This window comes from Myotis yumanensis, unplaced genomic scaffold (assembly GCF_028538775.1).
Source record: "Myotis yumanensis isolate MYYU_CA2020_CCGP unplaced genomic scaffold, mMyoYum1.0.hap1 SCAF_8, whole genome shotgun sequence".
Lineage (NCBI taxonomy): Eukaryota > Metazoa > Chordata > Mammalia > Chiroptera > Vespertilionidae > Myotis > Myotis yumanensis.
In genome coordinates, this window is record NW_027223759.1 from 81,121,044 (window position 1) to 81,141,416 (window position 20,373).

At 42.0% G+C, this 20,373-nt stretch overlaps 1 protein-coding gene across 5 annotated transcripts in view; it reads left to right on the forward strand.

Annotated features, from left to right (window-relative positions):
* Positions 1-20,373, forward strand: part of DPP10 (dipeptidyl peptidase like 10) — a 1,368,028-nt gene that overhangs the window by 1,028,568 nt on the left and 319,087 nt on the right. For 4 of the 5 annotated variants that reach the window (XM_070423111.1, XM_070423110.1, XM_070423108.1 and 1 more), the window contains exon 5: positions 16,773-16,847. The exons of the other annotated variant lie outside the window; for it this stretch is intronic. In XM_070423111.1, coding sequence (XP_070279212.1) covers positions 16,773-16,847 — 75 coding nt within the window. The remainder of the gene's footprint in view (positions 1-16,772; positions 16,848-20,373) is intronic. 5 annotated transcript variants of the gene reach the window in all.

Genomic DNA, 20,373 nt, shown 5'->3' on the forward strand with positions numbered 1-20,373 from the left:
ATGGACATGGACAATGGGGGGGTGAGGACATGAGGGGGGGTTGGGGGTAACGTGGGGGTAAGGACACATATGTAATATCTTAATCAATAAAAAATATATATATTATTTAAAAAATTGGTGGTCAAAAAGGAGATAATGTTTTGCTCCTATATCACTGGCAAAACTTAACTCTGAAATTATCAAGAATTGGAAAGAATGTGAAGAGCAGGGCCCCTTACACATTGTTAGCAGGAGTGTAATTATGTTTTTACTTTTTTTTTTTAAGTATTTTTTATTGATTTTTTTACAGAGAGGAAGGCAGAGGGATAGAGAGTTAGAAACATCGATGAGAGAGAAGCATCCATCAGCTGCCTCCTGCACACTTCCTACTGGGGATGTGCCTGCAACCAAGGTACATGCCCTTGACCGGAATCGAACCTGGGACCCTTGAGTCCGCAGGCCGACGCTCTATCCACTGAGCCAAACCGGTTAAGGCTTTGTTTTTACTTTTGGGAAGATGCTGTACTTATTCTGTGAAGTAGAACATTCACATGTCCTGCTATCCACATTTCCCACCCTAGATAAATACCATATGATGACAGTTGCACATGTGCATCAGAAAACGCTATGGAATTATACACACTCATATACATATATATCAAACTGAGTTATTTATATATATGTGTACATATGTTTGCCTAAGTAACATATTGTTTAATCTTAGTTGTCCTTGAACTTGTAATAGAGGCATCGGGCAGTCCATGATCATCTTCTTTTTTCCTTTGTAACTCCACATTCTGTTACTGATTTATGCATACTTGCATTTAACTCTAATTCACATATGTTTATGACTACTATAGGATACTAGAGGCCCAGTGCATGAATTTATGCATGGGTGGGGTCCCTCCCAGCCAATCGGGCTGGCGAGCCAGGGGGAGATTGACCGACCACAGGAAGTTGGCTATGGGAATGCACTGACCACCAGGGGGCAGCTCCTGCGTTAAACATCTGCTCCCTGGTGGTCAGTGTGCATCATACCTACCAGTCAGTTGTCCAGTTGTAACAGTTGCTTAGGCATATATATATATATATAGAGAGAGAGAGAGAGAGAGAGAGAGAGAGATAGATTCCATTCTTTTCATGTTATTTTCAAGGCTATATGGTTTGTTATTACTTCCATTATTTACAACATATCAGTTGTTTATCTGATATTAAAATTGGCCTGGCCAGCATGAATCAGTGGTTGGGTGCTGACCTATGAGCTAGTAGGTCATGATTCAATTCCCAGTCAGAGCACATGCCCGGGTTGTAGGCTCATTCCCCAGTGGGGAGCGTGCAGGAGGCATCTGATTCATGATTCTCTCTCATCTTTGATGTCTCTCTCTCTCTCTCTCTCTCTCTCTCTCTCCTCTCCCTTCCTCTCTGAAATCAATAAAAATATTTTTTAAATAAATAAGTAAATAAATAAATAAATAAAATTGTACTAGCTCTCCTATATTTTTATTTGCTAAATTTATTGTGAATGGCATTATTTCAAAAGCCAAAAGTTATAATTAATCTAATTCTTTGTGCCCAAGGTCCATTAAGATAAAAGAAAACATTAATAACTGTTATATATATACTAGAGGCCCGGTGCACAAAAATTTGTGCACTTGGGGGGAAGGGGGGGTCCCTCAGCCCGGCCTGTGCCCTCTCTCAGTCTGGGACCCCTCAGGAGATAACGACCTGCTGGCTTAGGCCTGCTCTTGGGTGGCAGAGGGCAGGCCCAATCCCTAGGTGCAGCCCCTGGTCGGGCTCAGAGCAGGGCTGATTGGGGAGTTGGGGCGCCGCCCCGTCATGCACAGAGCAGGGCGGATTGGGAGGTTGTGATGCCACCCTCAGTCACGCTCAGGGTAGGGCTAATTGGGGGGTTGGGGCACCGCCCCCTGTCACACTCAAGGCAGGGTCCATGGGGAGGTTGTGGTGCCACCCCCTGTCACGCACAGAGCAGGGCCAATCAGGAGGTTGGGGCGCTGCCCCCTGTCACTCACAGAGCAGGGCCAATCAGGGGGTTGGGACACTGCCCCCCCTTGCCCCCCCCATCACGCACAGAGCAGGGCCCATCAGGGGGTTGGGGAGCTCCTCCCTGTCACGCACAGAGTAGGGCCAATAGGGGAGTTGGGGCACCGCCCCCTGTCATACACACAGCAGGGCGGATCAGGGGGTTTGGGCGCCACCACTGTCACACTCAGGGCAGGGCCGATGGGGAGGTTATGGCTCTACCCTGTCACACACAGAGCAGGGCCCGTGGAGGGGGGGGGGAGGGGGTTTGGGCGCCGCACCCTGTCACACACAGAGCAGGGCCGATCAGGAGGTTGGGGCTCCACCCCCTGTCACACAGAGCCGCAGGGCGATCAGGGGGTTTGGGCGCTGCCCCCTGTCACGCTGATCTGGTGCCAGGAGGCCTCACTGCTCCGCTGATCCCGGTGCTGGGAGGCATATTACCCTTTCACTATATAGGATAGAGGCCTGGGGGCCGGCTGGTTTTCCCTGAAGGGTGTCCTGGATCAGGGTGGGGGTCCCCACTGGGGTGCCTGGCCAGCCTGGATGAGGGGCTGAGGGTTGTTTGCATCTGGTCACACACCCTTCAGGGTGGGGGTCCCCACTGGGGTGCCTGGCCAGCCTGGATGAGGGGATGATGGCTGTTTGCAGCTGGTCACACACCCTTCAGGGTGGGGGTCCCCACTGGGGTGCCTGGCCAGTCTGGGTGAGGGGCTGAGGGCTGCTTTCAGGCTGGCGGGAAGCTCCCAACCACTCCTTTTTTTCTTTTTTTTTTTTTCTTCTGGGCCAGCTTTAGCTCTGGCTCTAGCTCTGAGGCTTCCGCTGCTGGTTTGTTTGCCGTTCTATAATCGAAACAATGTATAACTTCAGCTCTGAGATCCCAGCCGGCTATATTTGTTAGAATGTTTCAAACTGCCAGCTCAGAGGCCTGCAAGTCAGGCGGGGAACGTTGCAGTCTGCAGTCACTGGAGCAAGGAAGCCTCCCTGCTCGCTTCAGTGCATGGCTGCCGGCCGCCATCTTGGCTGACAGTTAATTTGCATAAGGATACGCTGATTAGCCAATCAGAAGGGTAGCGGTCGTACGCCAATTACCATGTTTCTCTTTTATTAGTGTAGATATATATATCTACACTAATAAAAGAGAAACATGGTAATTGGTATATATATCTACACTAATAAAAGAGAAACATGGTAATTGGTATATATATCTACACTAATAAAAGAGAAACATGGTAATTGGCGTACGACCGCTACCCTTCCCATTGGCTAATCAGCGTATCCTTATGCAAATTAACTGTCAGCCAAGATGGCGGCCGGCAGCCAGGCAGCTGGAAGCGAACATGAGGCTTGCTTGCTCCCGTGACTGCAGACTCCAACGTTCCCCGCCTCACTTTCCGGCCTCTGAGCTGGCAGTTTGAAACATTCTAACAAATATAGCCGGCTGGGATCTCAGAGCTGAAGTTATACATTGTTTCGATTACAGAACGGCAAACAAACCAGCAGTGGAAGCCTCAGAGCTAGAGCCAGAGCTAAAGCTGGCCCAGAAGAAAAAAAGAAAAAGAAAAAAAGGAGCGGTTGGGAGCTTCAATCAAAACATAAGCCTGAAAGCAGCCATCAGCCCCTCACCCAGACTGGCCAGGCACCCCAGTGGGGACCCCCACCCTGATCCAGGACACCCTTCAGGGCAAACCAGCCGGCCCCCAGGCCTCTATCCTATATAGTAAAAGGGAAATATGCCTCCCGGCACCGGGATCAGCAGAGCCGCGAGGCCTCCTGGCACCGGATCAGCATGACAGGGGGGAATGCCCAAACCCCCTGATCACCCTGCGGCTCTGTGTGTGACAGGGTGCGGCATCCCAACCCCCTGATCGGCCCTGCTCTGTCTGTGACGGGGTAGAGCCATAACCTCTCCATCGGCCCTGCCCTGAGTGTGACAGTGGTGGCGCCCCAACCCCCTGATCCGCCCTGCTCTGTGTGTGACAGGGGGCGGTGCCCTAACTCCCCTATCAGCCCTACTCTGTGCGTGACGGGGGAGCTCCACCACCCTCTGATGGGCCCTGCTCTGTGTGTGACTGGGGGGGGGGGGGGCAGTGCCCCAACCCCCTAATTGGCCCTGCTCTGTGCATCACAGGGGGTGGTGCTGCAACCTCCCCATCGACCCTGCCTTGAGTGTGATAGGGGGCAGTGCCCCAACCCCCCAATCGGCCCTACCCTGAGCGTGACTGAGGGTGGCATCACAACCTCCCAATCCGCCCTGCTCTGTGCATGACAGGGGGCAGTGCCCCAACTCCCCAATCAGCCCTGCTCTGAGCCCGACCAGGGGCTGCACCTAGGGATTGGGCCTGCCCTCTGCCACCCAGGAGCAGGCATAAGCCAGCAGGTCGTTATCTCCTGAGGGGTCCCAGACTGCGAGAGGGCACAGGCCGGGCTGAGGGACCCCCCCTTCCCCCCCGAGTGCACAAATTTGTGTGCACTGGGCCTCTAGTATATATATATATATATATATATATATATATATATATATATATATATAATTTTATCAAAGATAGACAATAAACACATAGATAGTAAACATGGTATTAGTGGGTAACATACCAGAATATGTCAAATCTGTAACAAATAAGGTTCATTTTTGTTACTAACTGTGCAGCACCAGCATGGCCAAGGGTGAACCTAAGGAGGGGCTGTGAAGGATTGGAGAAAAGACAGACAAGATAATACAGCTGGGGCTGGTGGCTCTCCCTTGCCTGGATGAGGACACAAAAGACCCAGCCTGCAAGTCGATGCTTTATTTTATAGTCTGATTAAAACAAGGGTAGATTAACATGTATACAAATGTTCTTATTTTGGCAACACTTGCTACACCTCCCACAGCCCATTAGCTACTTAGGAAGGAATTAGGGAGGGCTACAAGGTCAGGCTTAATTATTCTAGGAGAGCTCTGCCCTCCAGGCTGGGACTTGTTTGTGGCCCTGCCACAGGTCAGCCTGAGGCTTGACCCTAGAGCCGCTCCCTACAACTAACCTCTGCTTTTATTAGTTGCTTGGGCTGACCAGCAACCCCTGGATGGCAGATGAACAGATTACTCCAACACAGTCTGACTAAGGGGGAGAGGACTAAGGGACGGCCTGACAGCAGCCAGGCAGCCTCAGTTGCCTGCCTCGTTAGGCTTTTATTGGAATTTTTATCTTTAGATGCAATCAGTAGGGTGAGTAATCTTGGGAGGACACATGTGGTGTTTACGTTGTCCTCTAGGCAAGGGCATCCAGGGATTAAGCATAAGGATTCCAGTAAACACCCAGAGTCTGCACGTGCACAGACTTATTTGGTAAGGTCAAAGGAATATTAGGGTGCCACCTTCGACATTCCCCTAAGTCTTCCCTAAGTCGGAATTCTGATAAACAGGGCAGGTGGCCTTCCACACACTTCTTTTTTCTCAGAATGTCCTCACAACTTTCCAACCAAATTGCTTGTGCTCCCCAACAAGTTGTAATGCCAAACTAATCATGTCATACCAACTTTAAATGAGCTCTGACCATAGAAAAAACTTTTAATTTTATTTTCATAAAGCAATATTGGTAATTACATTTTCACTTCTTTTTAAAAATACAGGGATTGCAAGGTTCTCAGTTGCCACCTTCTCACCTATGCCAGAAATAAAATCATATTACTGACATACATGCTGAAACTATGCATATCACATTTTAACTCTATTATTTAAATCTATGAAATCATACTCTCTAGTATTTATTTGATGGGGTCTTAACTTCTAAGCATTATATTGAATGCATTATATTAGGCCATGATGAGAAAACGTATCCTGAAACTCTAATGTGAAATTTTTTAGGACTTCCTTAATTTTTAATTTCTTTATATAGGGTATATTCTTTAGTGCTGCTGTACCTTAATGTAACAGCATCATTTAAGAGGAAATGTTTGAAATATGATGAGAAATCATTAAAACAATTTGAAGAATCAGTAGACTAGAAAAGAACTGAACTTCAAAGAAATTATTTGCATAATATGCAATTTGCAATATCCTTTTTCTTTCTTCAGCAATTTTTTTCTAATTTATTGACGTTTTGGGGTGGAAATATATTAGTGTTCTCCTCAAAGTCACCTTGTCTGCCCCCCTTTTAAAAAGTTAATAGAATTCAGAGTTCATTAGTTTTCACTTTCTATTAAAAATAAAAATTGTTTTTTAAATGTTTTAGTGTATGGCCTATGAACCAAATCGATAAACTATTAATATGGCTGTTCACATTTATTGAGTAAGAAAGATATATGTGAGCCAGTCTACATATGTTAGTAGGTACTGATTCAATAGTCTTAAACACTACTGACTTGTACCAGAGCATTTTCTGTGTAGTTTTTTTTTTAATATTCTAATATCAATAAAATGCCTAGTGCCAAGAAAAAATGATAAGCCATGTTCTATGTTTATACAAAGTGAATGTTGTAGGTTTTACAAAGAAATATCATTCAAGCACTATACTAAGTAATTAGGCAGTTAAGAAAAGAGAACATGGAAAGAAAAATGAATAAAATATTTGACTTTAAAATTCCTTGTATATAAACACAGTTATGGCTTTGTTTAGAGCTATACACTAGTAACAATCTACTTGCCTCTTCTCCTTTCCTTTTATTTGAAGCCAGGCAGAGAAAGAGAGCTCATCTTTGGAATACACCATGCCTTCTTTTCTGGCTTCTCTTGATCACCTTTTCCTCTTTATCCACTGCAGAGTAACCATTGCCCCTGTCCCCATCGCCTTAAGTAAAAGTGGTTTTCTAAAACCCTTCCTTATGCTTACTTTATGACCATGTACAGACTGCTCTCTAAAAGAAACATAAGTCAGTCCGAGAAAGACAAGTATCACATGATCTCACTCATGTGGAATATAAGTAACAAAATAAACTGACAAATGGAGTGGATCCAGAAACATGGAAGCAGGGAACAGAGTGTGGAAGGCTGGGGAAGGTGGGTGGGTGGGAAGTAATCAACCAAGGACCTTGTATACATATATGCATGGCCAATGGCACAGACAATGGGGCTGTGAGAGTCTGGGGTGGAGGGTGGGGGTGGGCTGGAGGGAGCCAATGGGGGGAAAAGAGGGGACATATGTAATACTTTAAACAATAAGGGATTATTAAAAATAATTAAATAAAATAAACATATTCATAATATATACTTAATCACATATTTGAAAAGTTAATATTTTACCTTTCTAGAATAAGAGATGTCTTTTCTAAAATTTTTTTTTCAGGTATCAATCAATTAAAAATGAAATTTGATAATGAGGGAAGTTATAGCCAAATAAGTTAAATGTAAAATGTGTGTGTGTTGGAATTCAGTTCCTCCTTTATCCTCTGCTCCACTATGCCAACTATTGGTCCAAGCCTCTCTGCCAGGGGCTGGACCTTCTTGGACGCCAGGTGGTAGATGGAGAAGCCATGAGAAGTTGTAGGTGTATGAGAGAATCTTTATTGTAGGAGCCATTGGCCAAGTAGCCTTTGCTAACAAGGAGCCACTAGATAAAACAGTTCTTCAAAGCAAAGTCCCATACACCGCACACCAGCTAGGTTAACAATACATCTTCCCTACCAAGCAGTAGCCTCCTATGTAGGAGCTAGTGATACAGGAGCCATCCTTAAAGCTATAGCCTCACCAAGCAGCCCCGCCAGCCATCGTCTGAGCTGCCTCACTAAGTAGCTGCATCTGAACTGGCTACTTGCTTGCCAGTATCATATTTTATACTACTAGACAAAAGAAGGTTTTTGCCAAGTAGTGACCTCAGTGACCCTCTTTTGGGTTATAGAAGGGCATGCTTGTGCAGTGCATAGATCGCTGCATCCTTGCTTTGCACCTGCATATAGCAACTCAACCTTGAACACTTTGATTAAGATTCTCATGCTCAGAGTGGCCTTGGATATCTGGCATACTCTGAATAGGGCCTTCACATTCTAATTGACCATGAGCATCCAGTGTATTCTGAATAGAGTCCACACAGTGTGTGTGTGTGTGTGTGTGTGTGTGTGTGTGTGTGTGTGAGAGAGAGAGAGAGAGAGAGAGAGAGAGAGAGAGAGAGAGTTTGGTGGGGTGGAAGTGGAGAGAGCAGGAAGAAAAGACCATAGGACCCACTAAGACGTACCTTCTTGCCTTCATCATTCTCTATTGAAAATGTGCCCACTTACACTTTAAGGCTTAGAGAATGACCCAGCTGAAGTGTTTGGACTAGTATATTTTGGGGGGCTGGAGAGTAAATAGAGATGTCTTTATATATTTTTATCACCAGCTTCTTACAAGATCTAGAACAATACTGACCTGAACTACAGAGCTTCTGTGCTTCTGCTCTTTATCTGCCTTAAGGCAACCAAGTCCTTCTTACCAAATTGTGTTAATGTTAGCCTCATCTTCATTCTTCTCCCTTGCTCAGTCCTTCCCCGGCCGCAAGTCATACAAATGCATATTTTACATTTTCTGGCACTTCAGACATTGAAGTTTATGTTTAATGATTTCTTGCCATGAACTTTAATGTGTGACATCTTGGAACACCATCATCTTATTTCTTTTTCTAGTTATAATGTTACTGACAAGAGGGAATCATTGCAAGGGAGCATCTTAATAGGGACATTACTGTGGCAATAAAAAATGTAAATTGCAATTTCAAACAACCTAGAAGAGCAATCATGAAACAGTGATCAATGATCAGATGAATTGCACATATAATTATATACATGTGAGGTCAGATGAATCATTTGAGCTGAAAAGGACAGGGGAGGGTAATGGGGAGAATTAAAATGATATCTTAAAGAAATGCAATATGAATAAGGCGCAGGTAAGGGTGATGGTATTGCAACAAGTGAGCAGGTTGAACACAAGTATAAGAGAAAGAAAACACACACATTTAAAGGATAAAAGTAATAGTAAGCAATTCTCATAATAACTGCAGTGTTACTGAGCATGTCGTTTGAGAGATTTTGCTCCTGTTATCTGATGAGGGTGGATTTTCATTGGATATAAACTTTCACCTCATACTCCACATAACTGATTAATGATGACACTCCCAGGTAGCTGTCTTAAATTCCAGGCTTTTATACAAAAATCCTGTACATCCTTATGGATGTTTTTTAAGGGACTGTAACCATAAAACATCTAAATTGCACTTGTCTAAATTAATATTTTTCTAAAACAAACAAAAACAGCCCAGCCAGTGTGGCTCCATGGTTGATCACTAACCTATGAACTGGGAGGTCATGATTCAATTCCTGGTCAAGGCACATGCCTGAGTTGCAGGCTCGATCCCTGGAGGCAGCTGATCAATGATTCTCTCTCATTATTGATGTTTCTATCTGTCTCCCTATTCCTTCCTCTCTGAAATCAATAAAAACATACTTTCAAAAAACAACTTTTTTTGCTTCTTCCCAGCTTAGCTTGCTGTAGCAAGATTCACTGCGTAATAAACACTTAAAAACCCCAGAATGTGTTTTGTACATATCCTTCTTTCTATCTTCAAATGTAATAATTAAATCCCTTTGTCTTTTGCATATATCCTCTCTCCTCTGTGCACTTGCTTCTCCCTTAATATCTTGAAATCACCTGGTTTTTCATGATAGCCTCTTAACATGTCTCAGAACCTTAAGATGTCAACAGATCCAGCTCATTTTCCACTCATTTACCAGAGTAATTGTTCTAAATTCAAATCTGATCCTATTGCTTCCTTGGCTTTAAATTTCAGCATTCACCCTAACCGGTTTTGCTCAGTGGATAGAGCGTCGGCCTGCGGACTGAAGGGTCCCGGGTTTGATTCCAGTCAAGGGCATGTACTTTGGTTGTAGGCACATCCCCAGTGCGGGGTGTGCAGGAGGCAGCTGATCAATGTTTCTCTCTCATCGATGTTTCTAACCCTCTATCCCTCTACCTCCCTCTCTGTAAAAAATCAATAAAATATATATTTTAAATTTCAGCATTCATGATAACAGTGATCTGTTCTGCCACATTCATATAGGTAATAATGCATGTGTCATTAATATCAGCAGGAATCCATGGGGGTGGTCCCCACCTCTCCAGGAATCTTTTCTTTTTATCCTCACCTGAGGATATGTTTTTGATTTTAGAGAGAGATGAAGCCGGGGGGGAGGGGGGGGGGCGGGAATAGAAAGGGAGATGTGAGAAAGAAACATCAATCAGTTGCCTCCTGTATGCACCCCAACTGGGGACTGAACCTGCTACCTTTTTGGTGTACTGGAGGATGCTCCAACCAACGGAGAACCCAGACAGGGCTCTCTAGGAATCTTTTTAAGCTACTTATGAATTTTGTGGAGGTTATTCTCATAGTGTTGTCTATAATTTTATTCAACTGGAAAAAAAACTCTATCATGAAATGTTTATGTACATTGCCACCAAATATATGAAAAGGATACCATTCTGCATTCTGCTCTTTAAATCCCATATAATCTTCTTTCTTCTCCCTCATTCTTAAATATTTTTAAAAATATTTTTATTGATTTCAGAGAGAAGAAGGGAGAGGGAGAGGGAGAAAGAAACATCAGTGATCAGAGAGAATCATTGATCAACTGCTTCCTGCATGCCCCCTACAGGGGATCAAGCCAGCAACCCAGGCATGTGCCCTGACGGGGAATCAACCTTGGTTCATGGATCCATGCTCAACCATTGAGCAACACTGGCCAGTCCCTTCTCTCATTCTTATGGCTGTTATTGCTTTACCAGAAATTAGCAACTAGCAGCCCCTAGGCAGAATCTGCCCCCCACATATACATTTAAAAGTATAGGGCTCATGAGATTCTAAATAAAAACATGATTTCTAGGTTATCTTGAAAAACTTGGAAAACTAAAAATTCTATATACACTATTCCTGTAAGATAACAATTATTGGGAGCTGAGGGACTCCTGCCTCTTTTAGGCAGCCTTAGTGCTCCATTTATCTTCAATTTTCCAGATATCTGAATTCTTTCACTCCATGCCCAGTCCCTAAAGGCATTTGGGTGTTAGGCCCCTGCTCTACTGTGGACTTCAGAGAAACATAGGACTTGTTAGGACTTGTCTGATCTTGCCCAATATGGGATAGAAAAGATTCTAGTAAACTGTTTCTCAACTTTGTAACCCTTTTAGTGCCTACTATGGGGCTTGTCATATTGTGAATGTTCAATAAGTGAGTTTTGGCAGAATAGAATGATATACGCAAAAGGGTATTACAAAATCTCCCTAAGCTTCATGAAAGCATGCATTTTCTTCTCAACTTGATAAAATGTCTTGTCTTCCTTGTTTAATTGGTTTAGTTAACCACCTGTGTGTTTATTTTTCTCTGTTTATCCTCACCTTGCTTGACTTTAATTGAACATTCTTAGATGGCCGATTTCATGCATTTTAATGCCCTTGATACCATTTTCAGTATCAAAAAAATACACCAGTGGGCATCATTGCTAAATATTACCAATAATGACATGTAGATAATATTTTTGCATTTCCTTTTTCAATAGTAATGAAGTGATTAAATATGTAGGTCAGATAGCAGCATTATTGGCTACAATGAATTTCCCGAAACCCTCATTTGAAGCCATAACAAATTGACACTCAACCAAACTATATTGATGTCTATAATTTGGATGAGTGTAGACCCAGAGGTCTCCTGTGGCTGCTAGGAGGAATTAATTTCCCAGCCGCAGCAGATGATAACATTAATGGCTTATGCTGGGAGGGATTTGCCCGAGACTTCCAATGTTCCTTGACTAAGCTGCAAGGATGTGTTTCTTATACATGTTAGCATCAGCAAGTCTCTTTGCAGCACCAGTGACCTGGGTACCACTCTCTAAATTCCGAGATGGTTCAGCAGCTTGGCCCCCGGAAAGATATTTGGAAAGTTTCCCAGTACCTGAGCCCTGCATGAGCTGGAGGCAGAAGAGTGATAATTAATAAAGTGCCAGACTGGATAATTGTGGGATCTATAAAAGATACTAAAGTGTTGTTACCGGAGGCACAGCAGCACCTGTGAACGTGTGAAGTTAATGTGTGTGAGGAACATCACAGGAGAATGGGTGGGGACTAGGGAGGAGCGCTTCTCTTGAAATATTTCAGACTTCAGACAGGGAAGTTCTTTGGAGGGAGGGGAGAGACACTCCAGCTGGTGAGATAATGCAGGATTTATGAAAGGAATTACTCCTGTATACTTTTGTGATGTGTGTTCCTTCAGAAAAGTTTAACTGTGGCATTAGAGTTTTATAATCTCCACAGTACAGAATGATGGCATCGCCCTCTTAACTGATATGTATTCATGTATTTACTTATTTGTTTGTAATTCTCACCGATGAACATATTCATTGATTTTTAGAGAAGGGGGAAGGGAAGAGAGAGACATTGATGTGTCTCCCTACGCATCACCACTGGGACCAGGGATTGAACCCACAACCTGGGTATGTGCCCTAACCTGGAATTGAACCTGTGACCTTTCTTTATACAGGACGATGCTACAGCCAACTGAGCCACACCAGCCAGGGCTTACCTGATTTTTAAATAACAGTTAAACTCCCTTTACTGTGTAACAATTCACCTCCTGATATAATAATGTTGAATGAGATGACTTTGAGTTTTCAATGTCACCCTATATTCCCCACAGACTAATGTTTACCAAGTTTCAATGTACAGCAAGTTAATGAGAGAGGCCCTGGTCAAGTAGCTCAGTTAGAGCATCCCAATTGCCAAGGTGGTGGGTTCCATCCCCAGTCAGGGCACCTATAAGAATCAGCCAATGAATGCATAAATAAGTGGAAAGACAAGTCAATGTTTCCTCTCTCTCTTCCTCCACCCCCCCTTTCTCTCTCTCTAAAAATCAATTTTCAAAAATAAGTTAATGACACTCTAAGAATGGTGAAACCTACCACCTAAGTGTTGTCATGAGGAGGATTGAGGATTATTGAAAACTGCAAAAATCTAAGCAATTTATAGCCTTATGATAGATGATAGATCCCATGGTAGTTCTATTGTTGCTTTTGTTACTGTCATTGCTCTTGAAATGTTGCTTTTTTTTTAGAAAAAATATGAATTATTATATGACTATTCTGGCCTTCTAAATATCTTATACATGGATTGTACAAAGTGGATGCACATGGCGGGACAAATGTAGGTTTAAAGTTGTTCATATGGAAAATAACATAATAATTCATAAAAATAATACAAGAGTAAACTCTGTTTCTCATACAACTGCAAACCTATTTTTGCCCCACCCTGTATATATGCAAAAATCTAAATGTTAGCATTGCCACACCATAGTATTTTCTCCCAGACCACTCAACTCTCTTGTTAACCTGGCTCAGAGATTAAACTGTGCTATTTCAACCACAATGCTCTGACCCCACCTGGTTGACCTACAATTCCATTCCATTCTGATACTAACTACCTAGACCCAGTGCCTACCACACAAAGTAAGGGCTTCTGACTGTCCCCACTTCAGGTAACAGCTTCAAGTCTCCAGTTCCCAGGTACCCTGCCTTTCAGCGGAACCGGACCACAAATTCCACAGTTCTCTCTTCAGATTTGATAATTCTCTAGACTAACTCACGGAAAGTTGTATATAGTTGATCCGTGAACAACATGTGGTTAGGGGTGCCAACCCCAACTCAGTGGAACATTCTTGTATAACTTTTGACTCTATAGTAGGTCCTTCACATTAGTGGATTCAACCAAGTTGGGATAGAAAACAGTAATTTTGATCCCCAGGAATCTGCAGGTCAGAAACTACAGTTTTGATTGCAAAAATACCGTTTTCCATCCTGATTGATCCGATCTGCAAATGTTGAACCCAGGGATGAAAAGGGTGAACTATATTTACTGGGGGGAAAAATCTGCATACAAGTACTAGAATACTGGCATAGTTCAAACCAGTGCTGTTCAATGGTCAGTTGTTCTATGATTACTGGGTTACAAAGGACACAAATGATGAGCCAGGTGAAGTAGGGTGGATTCGGAGGGCCTAAATCTCTGTCTCTGTGGAGCTGGGTGTGCCATGCCCCTAGTCCATTGATATGTTTAGTAACAAGGAAGCCTCTTTAAATCTTATCCATCAGAGTTGTTATCTAGGTCTCACTACCTCAGCACCCTATTAAATCATTGACCAAGTGACTGAACATCTCCTGACCTTCCACCCTCCCTGACCTCCAGGACTGGACATGCTAATCCTCTAATGAGGGATCTGGATCCCCTGATGGCCAGCCCCTATCCAGACACTCTCTACCAGGGGTGGGCAAACTTTTTGACTCAAGGGCCACAATGGGTTCTTAAACTGGACCGGAGGGCCGGAACAAAAGCATGGATGGAGTGTTTGTGTGAACTAATATAAATTCAAAGTAAACATCATTACATAAAAGGGTACGACCTTTTTTTTTTTTTTTTTTTAGTTTTATTCATTTCAAACGGGCTGGATCCGGCCTGAGGGCCTTAGTAGTTTGCCCACGGCTGTGTGTCTAGCCACTCACCTAGCGCCAGAACCTAAAGTCATTCATTAGCATAAACCTGGGATGTTCAAAGAGGATTCGTTATTAACAAAAGACACTCCTATTGCTCAGGAAATTCCAAGTACTTTAGGAGATTTGTACCCAGAACCTGAAATTAAAAAGCCAAATATATCTTTTTTTATTATTCCATGCAAACTTTCCCAAATACTCAGTAGTCAGAGTTTCTTACCTTGTCCATTGTGTTTTGGGGATTTCTAGATGAGAAAATCTTGACTTCACCCTTTTCTGTTCGTCATGGAGCACAGTCTTGTGAAAACTGCCTTGATATGAAGTGTACAAAATTATTAAGATGTGTATCTCTATTCGAGGGAGGTTGCCTAAAATTATACACTTTATATTTTTTGTATTTTGTAGGCTTTTGATGCATCAACTCAATTTGCTTGCTTTCTCTTTACTTATTATTATTTTTTTATTCCTTAAACGAGAATATATTTTTCCATTGATTTTTTTAGAGAGAGTAGAAGGGGTGAAGGGAGAGAAAGGCAGAGAGAGAGAGAGAGAGAGAGAGATGTGAGAGAGACAGTCGATTGGTTGCCTTCCCCATATGCCCCAACTGGGGTTGGCGATTGAACCTGCAACCAAGGTATGGTGCCCTTGACCAGTAATTGAACCCATGACCCTTTGGTGCACAGGCCGACACTAACCACTGAACAATGCCAGCCAGGGCTGATTGCCTTCTCTTTAGATAGAAAGTTAAATGCAATCTCTACTTAAAATAAAATCATTTCTCCACTTTAAATGTATTTCTCCTTCATTTTATTTTCAACTTTTTCTGACATCAAGTCTATTCAAAGATAAAATTATAGGCTCAAAATCAATGAAATACTGGGTCATTTTCCATATATATATATATATATATATATATATATGTATTTTTTGTGTTTTAATCTGTTTCACTCTGGAAGTTTACTTTAAAGAGAATCTGTCTTTAATATGTGTTTTTTTCAATATAAATATACAAAATGTAAGAAAAATACAGTAAAAAATCATGATACCACATAATGTCACTATTTCTTTTCATTTTGATGAACATACAAATATAAAAGCATTTTGGTTACTTAAGAAGTTCAGTGAGTTTTTGCTTTTTATTTCTTATAATGAAAATATAATATAGTTTTATAGTGATAACATGTAGAAAAGATATGGTAGCAATTATTTTATTAATGAAATGTTTACTATAGCCTCTCTACATTTTCGTATGCATCTGTATAATCACACATACACACATGCATGTGCCTGTTTAATGCTGGAATGAGAATGCCTATTTAACAATTTTATGGATTTCACAGAAATGAGGGTTTTTTTTAATATGTATATATCCAAATGCACCCTAATCTCTCTGTTATTAAAGACTAGAGGCCCAGTGCACAAAATTCGTGCAACAGGGAATGGGGGGGAGGGGGGTCCCTCAGCCCGACCCACACCCTCTCCAATATGGGAGGCCTCAGGGGATGTCCTACTGACGGCTTAGGCCCACTCCCTGTCGTTCTCTGCTCTCTGTGGACCTACCTGCCTATCTGCTTTCTGGCTCGCTGCCATGGCCAGGGGCAAGCAGGGCCCTGCTGTCTGCTCTCTGCGGGGTCCTGCTTGCCCCTCGCCACTGCGGCCAGAGGTAAGCAGGACCCTAGTGTCTGCTCTCCGTGAGTGGCAAGCAGGGCCCTGCTGTCTGCTCTCTGGCTCGCCACTGCAGCCAGGGCTAAGCAGAGTGCTGGTGTCTGCTCTCAGCAAGGGGCAAAAAGGGCTGACAGGACGGGACACTCCAGCAGTGGGGCTGAAGGGACTGAGCGCTGCCATCTTGTGGCTATGGGCGCTGCCATCTTTGTTGTAGAGTGACAGTTAATTTGCATATTACCCTTTTATTAGATAAGACTAGAGACTTGGTGCATGAATTTGTGCACAGGTGGTGTCCCCTGGCCAGTCAGAGGGAGGGACTGTGGGGACTGTGGGAGGTTGGCCGGCCAGCCTCCCCCCCGCCATTCAGGGACAATTGGAGGGGCCTGCTGACCCCGGGGAGGGGCCACAAGAGGTTGGCTGGCCGGGTGAGGGACTGTGGGAGGTTGGCTGGCCACGGGAGGTTGGCTGTGGGGAGCGCACTGACCTCCAGGGGGCTGCTCCTGTGTTGAGCGCCTGCCCCCTGGTGGTCAGTGCATGTCATAGTGACTGGTTGTTTGGTTGTTTGGTCGCTTAGGCTTTTATATATATAGATAATTGTTTTGTTTTGTTTATAGGGAACCTTCAAAGCATCAAGACATTCAGTTTCACCAGATTTGAAATATGTTCTTCTGGCATATGATGTCAAACAGGTAAAGAAGTGATCTCCTTTGTTAAACTTTTCCTTTAGATGCAATCAGTTGGTGTTTATAGTTTTCCTTGGTTATCTACTAATCTAGAGAAAGCTTGGCTTATCTATAACTGCAGGTATCACTGATGACCAATATTGAACAAGGGAAGTTCTTAGGCAATGTCCTTCCACATCTGACTAGCAAGTACCGGGTGCAGTGGTCCTCCAAGTCCATCTCTTTCAGAGGGGAGTGCTTCAGGTTAGCTGTTCTGACAATGGGAGAACATGGACCTTTTCAGGATAGCTTTACTCTGTACTTGAGTTTTTCATGTGTGTATACTCTAGGGAATTTTCTTAATGTCTGTGTCCTGAATGGCAGTGTGGATAGTGGGAAGGGACTGGTGAGAACATTTATTTAAGTTAATGGTGAATGTGTTTTTTGGTGGTATTTAAGCATAAGCCTTATGGTTGTAAAAAGTTCTGGAAGTGGGGCAAGCCAAGAAATTAATTCTGAAGAAATAAAATATTCTAATTGCAGTTGGGGTTTTATGATTCCATGTCAGCTCCACAGCACAATTAGAGCAGTACTATCATTGAGTATTTAGTACTGAGATGTAATTCTCACTGTTAAAAAGCAAAGTAAATGTTGAAAAGCCAGTTCAGCAGATTAGTTTCTGTGGAAAATAAGTGATTGGAAATCATTCAAGAAAGTTTTATGTGCTTTAGGACAGACAATAAAAATTTATAGACTTAAGGAAGAAAGCCTCATATAATGCATTGGAAGCTTTTGAGCACATAAAGTGTCACAGTTCAGAGGACCTTCTGTTTGATGGTTTTAGTTGTTTGAATTACACATGTGCTATATTCTTAATGAGTTTATGTTTTTATTTAAAATAAGCAATTTACACTGAAAAAAAAGAGTAGAGGAGGTTGCAATCAAAGACATTTTTATTCTATGGTGTATCCTGGCCTTTTTACCTCAAATTTTGCTTTGTTATCTCTATTTAATTACATTTTTGAAAACCACATGTAACAGTAGAAAAAATACTTGATTTTTGTAAATAAAAATATACAACACCCCCAACTTTTTAAAAATAATACTATTTTTAAACAGTTTTAATTGAAAAGTGTTATATTAAACTGATAATAAATATCTTTTTGTGTGTTTTTTAATCAGGTCTCAGTAGCTACAGATCTTAAGGCTAAGTGCCATTGGCAGAGGGATTGACACATAAATCAATAAAATGGAATAATGAATCCAGAAATAGTACCATACAAATAAGCCTAACTGATTTCTGATAAATGTGCAAAAGCAATTTAATGGGAGGAAGACAGTCTTTTCCACAAATGGTTCTGGGGCAATTGGACTTCCATAGGCAAACCATACAAAAATACACTGACCTAAGTCTTACACTATGTAAAAACTCATTTATGGATTTAAATGTAGAAATGTCAATCAATAAAACTTTTAAGGAAACCCTAGCAGAAAATCTTTGGGATCTATGGCTATAGAAATAGTTCTCACACTATATCAAATTTACAGTGTATACAAAGAAAAAAAGCTTTGTTCTGTGAAAGATGTTATTATGAAGATCCTATATAATAAAAGCCTAATATGCTAAGTGCCCAGTTGACCAGTTAGCCGTTCAACCAATCAAAACTTAATATGCTAATGATATGCTAAGGTTACACAACTGCTTGCTATCATGTGCACTGACCACCAGGGGGCAGAAGCTCTGATCAGTAGGTTAGCTTGCTACTGGAGTCTGGCTGATTGTGACTGATCAAGATGGGCCAATCTCCCCTCCCGCCCCCCCCCCCCCCATGGAGTCCTCCTGCAGTCCCTCCCCTGCTGGTCAACCTCCTGCATCCCTCCCTGGCCCTGATAGTGCACTGGTGGGGTCCCTCACCCTGGCCTGCACCTTCTCACAATCTGGGACCCCTCAGGGAATATCAGAGAGCCGGCTTCAGCCCGATCCCACAGTCCAAGCTGAGGGACCCCACTGGTGCATGAATTTGTGCACTGGGTCTCTAGTTAAAATGTAAGGTACAGACTGGAATAGAATACTTGCAATTCAGATATTCAACAAAGGACTAATACCTAGAATATATCAAATTATCAAATGCAAGAATTACAAATATATATATATATATATATATATATACATATATATATATATATATATATGTATACACACACACACACACACACACACACACACAATCAGAAAACGGGCAAAGACATGAGACATTTCATTGAAGAGGACATACAGATGCAAATAAGAATATAAAAATGCAGTTAACATCATTAGCCATTAAATAAATGCAAATTAAAACAAGAAGGGTTGCTGCTACCCTCATATCAGAATGGCTAAAATAAAATTAAAATGATTACACCAAATGATGACCAGCATTCAGGGAAACTGGATCAATCATACATTGCTGTTGGGAATGTAATAATGGTAGGGCTGCTCTGGAATATAATGTATAAAATTAGGTTAACTTTGAATACTTGAGCAAATATGTCAAGATTATATGAGAATATAATTAATGCCAAAAAATGTAAATTAATATATTAAGAAAATCTTAATATTGGCTATCTCTCTTTTTTGTGTTTTTTTGTTTGTTTGTTTAATTTCAGGAAAAATAGTTTATGATAATCAGTACTGGATTGTTTTAACAAGAAAAAATGATCAAACTAAATTTCACAATTTTATTTCACTTCATTTATTACTCATTCTATTTATTCATCAACTGTTAGGTGTATACAACTGGAATAGACATTGTGTAAGTGTGTGTGTGTGTGTGTGTGTGTGTGTGTGTGTGTGTGTGTGTGAATCAGCTCATTTAAGAAATATAGACTCAGGTAGAAGTAATATGACCAAACGTATCTACCACATACAAGGTTGGAGAGGGAAGTATATGTTAGAGTCTAGACTTTGAAGGTCAAATGAGGACAGATGAAAGAAAAACATTCTAGGTGTGAAGATAACATGGGACTTCATGGGAGGAGCCTTGTGTTTGAGGGATAGGAGTCAATTCAGACTTATCCACAGGTTGACCATTTAGGCTTAATAAATAATTTAAGCCCAAATTAGAGAAGAACCTGAAATTTCATTCTATTCTATACAGTTTATACTAAGGCAGCAATTGGGATTATTGACAATTTTAGAGTAATTAAATGTCATGCTTACCTTGTGTGTGTGTGTGAGTGTGTGTGTGTGTGTATCCACGTGCACATGTGTATAATGCCCATTAACAAAGATGGAAATAAACAATCACACAAAATCCAACCACCCAAACACATCCTCTAAAAGTATTTTGGTGTGTTTAATTCCTTTTGTCCCCTTTATACATAAAAGTGGGGAAACAGGAGCTACCATATATACTATACATTGTTTTAGGTGCATGCTATTATCCTGATTTCAGAAAGGAGAAAAGTTAATCTCCTTGAAAAACTGGAAAATGCAGGATCAGACAGATTTAGAAATTTATCCAAGGTCTTTCAAGTAGGAAATAATAGCTGCACCCTAGCAAATTGGCTTTGT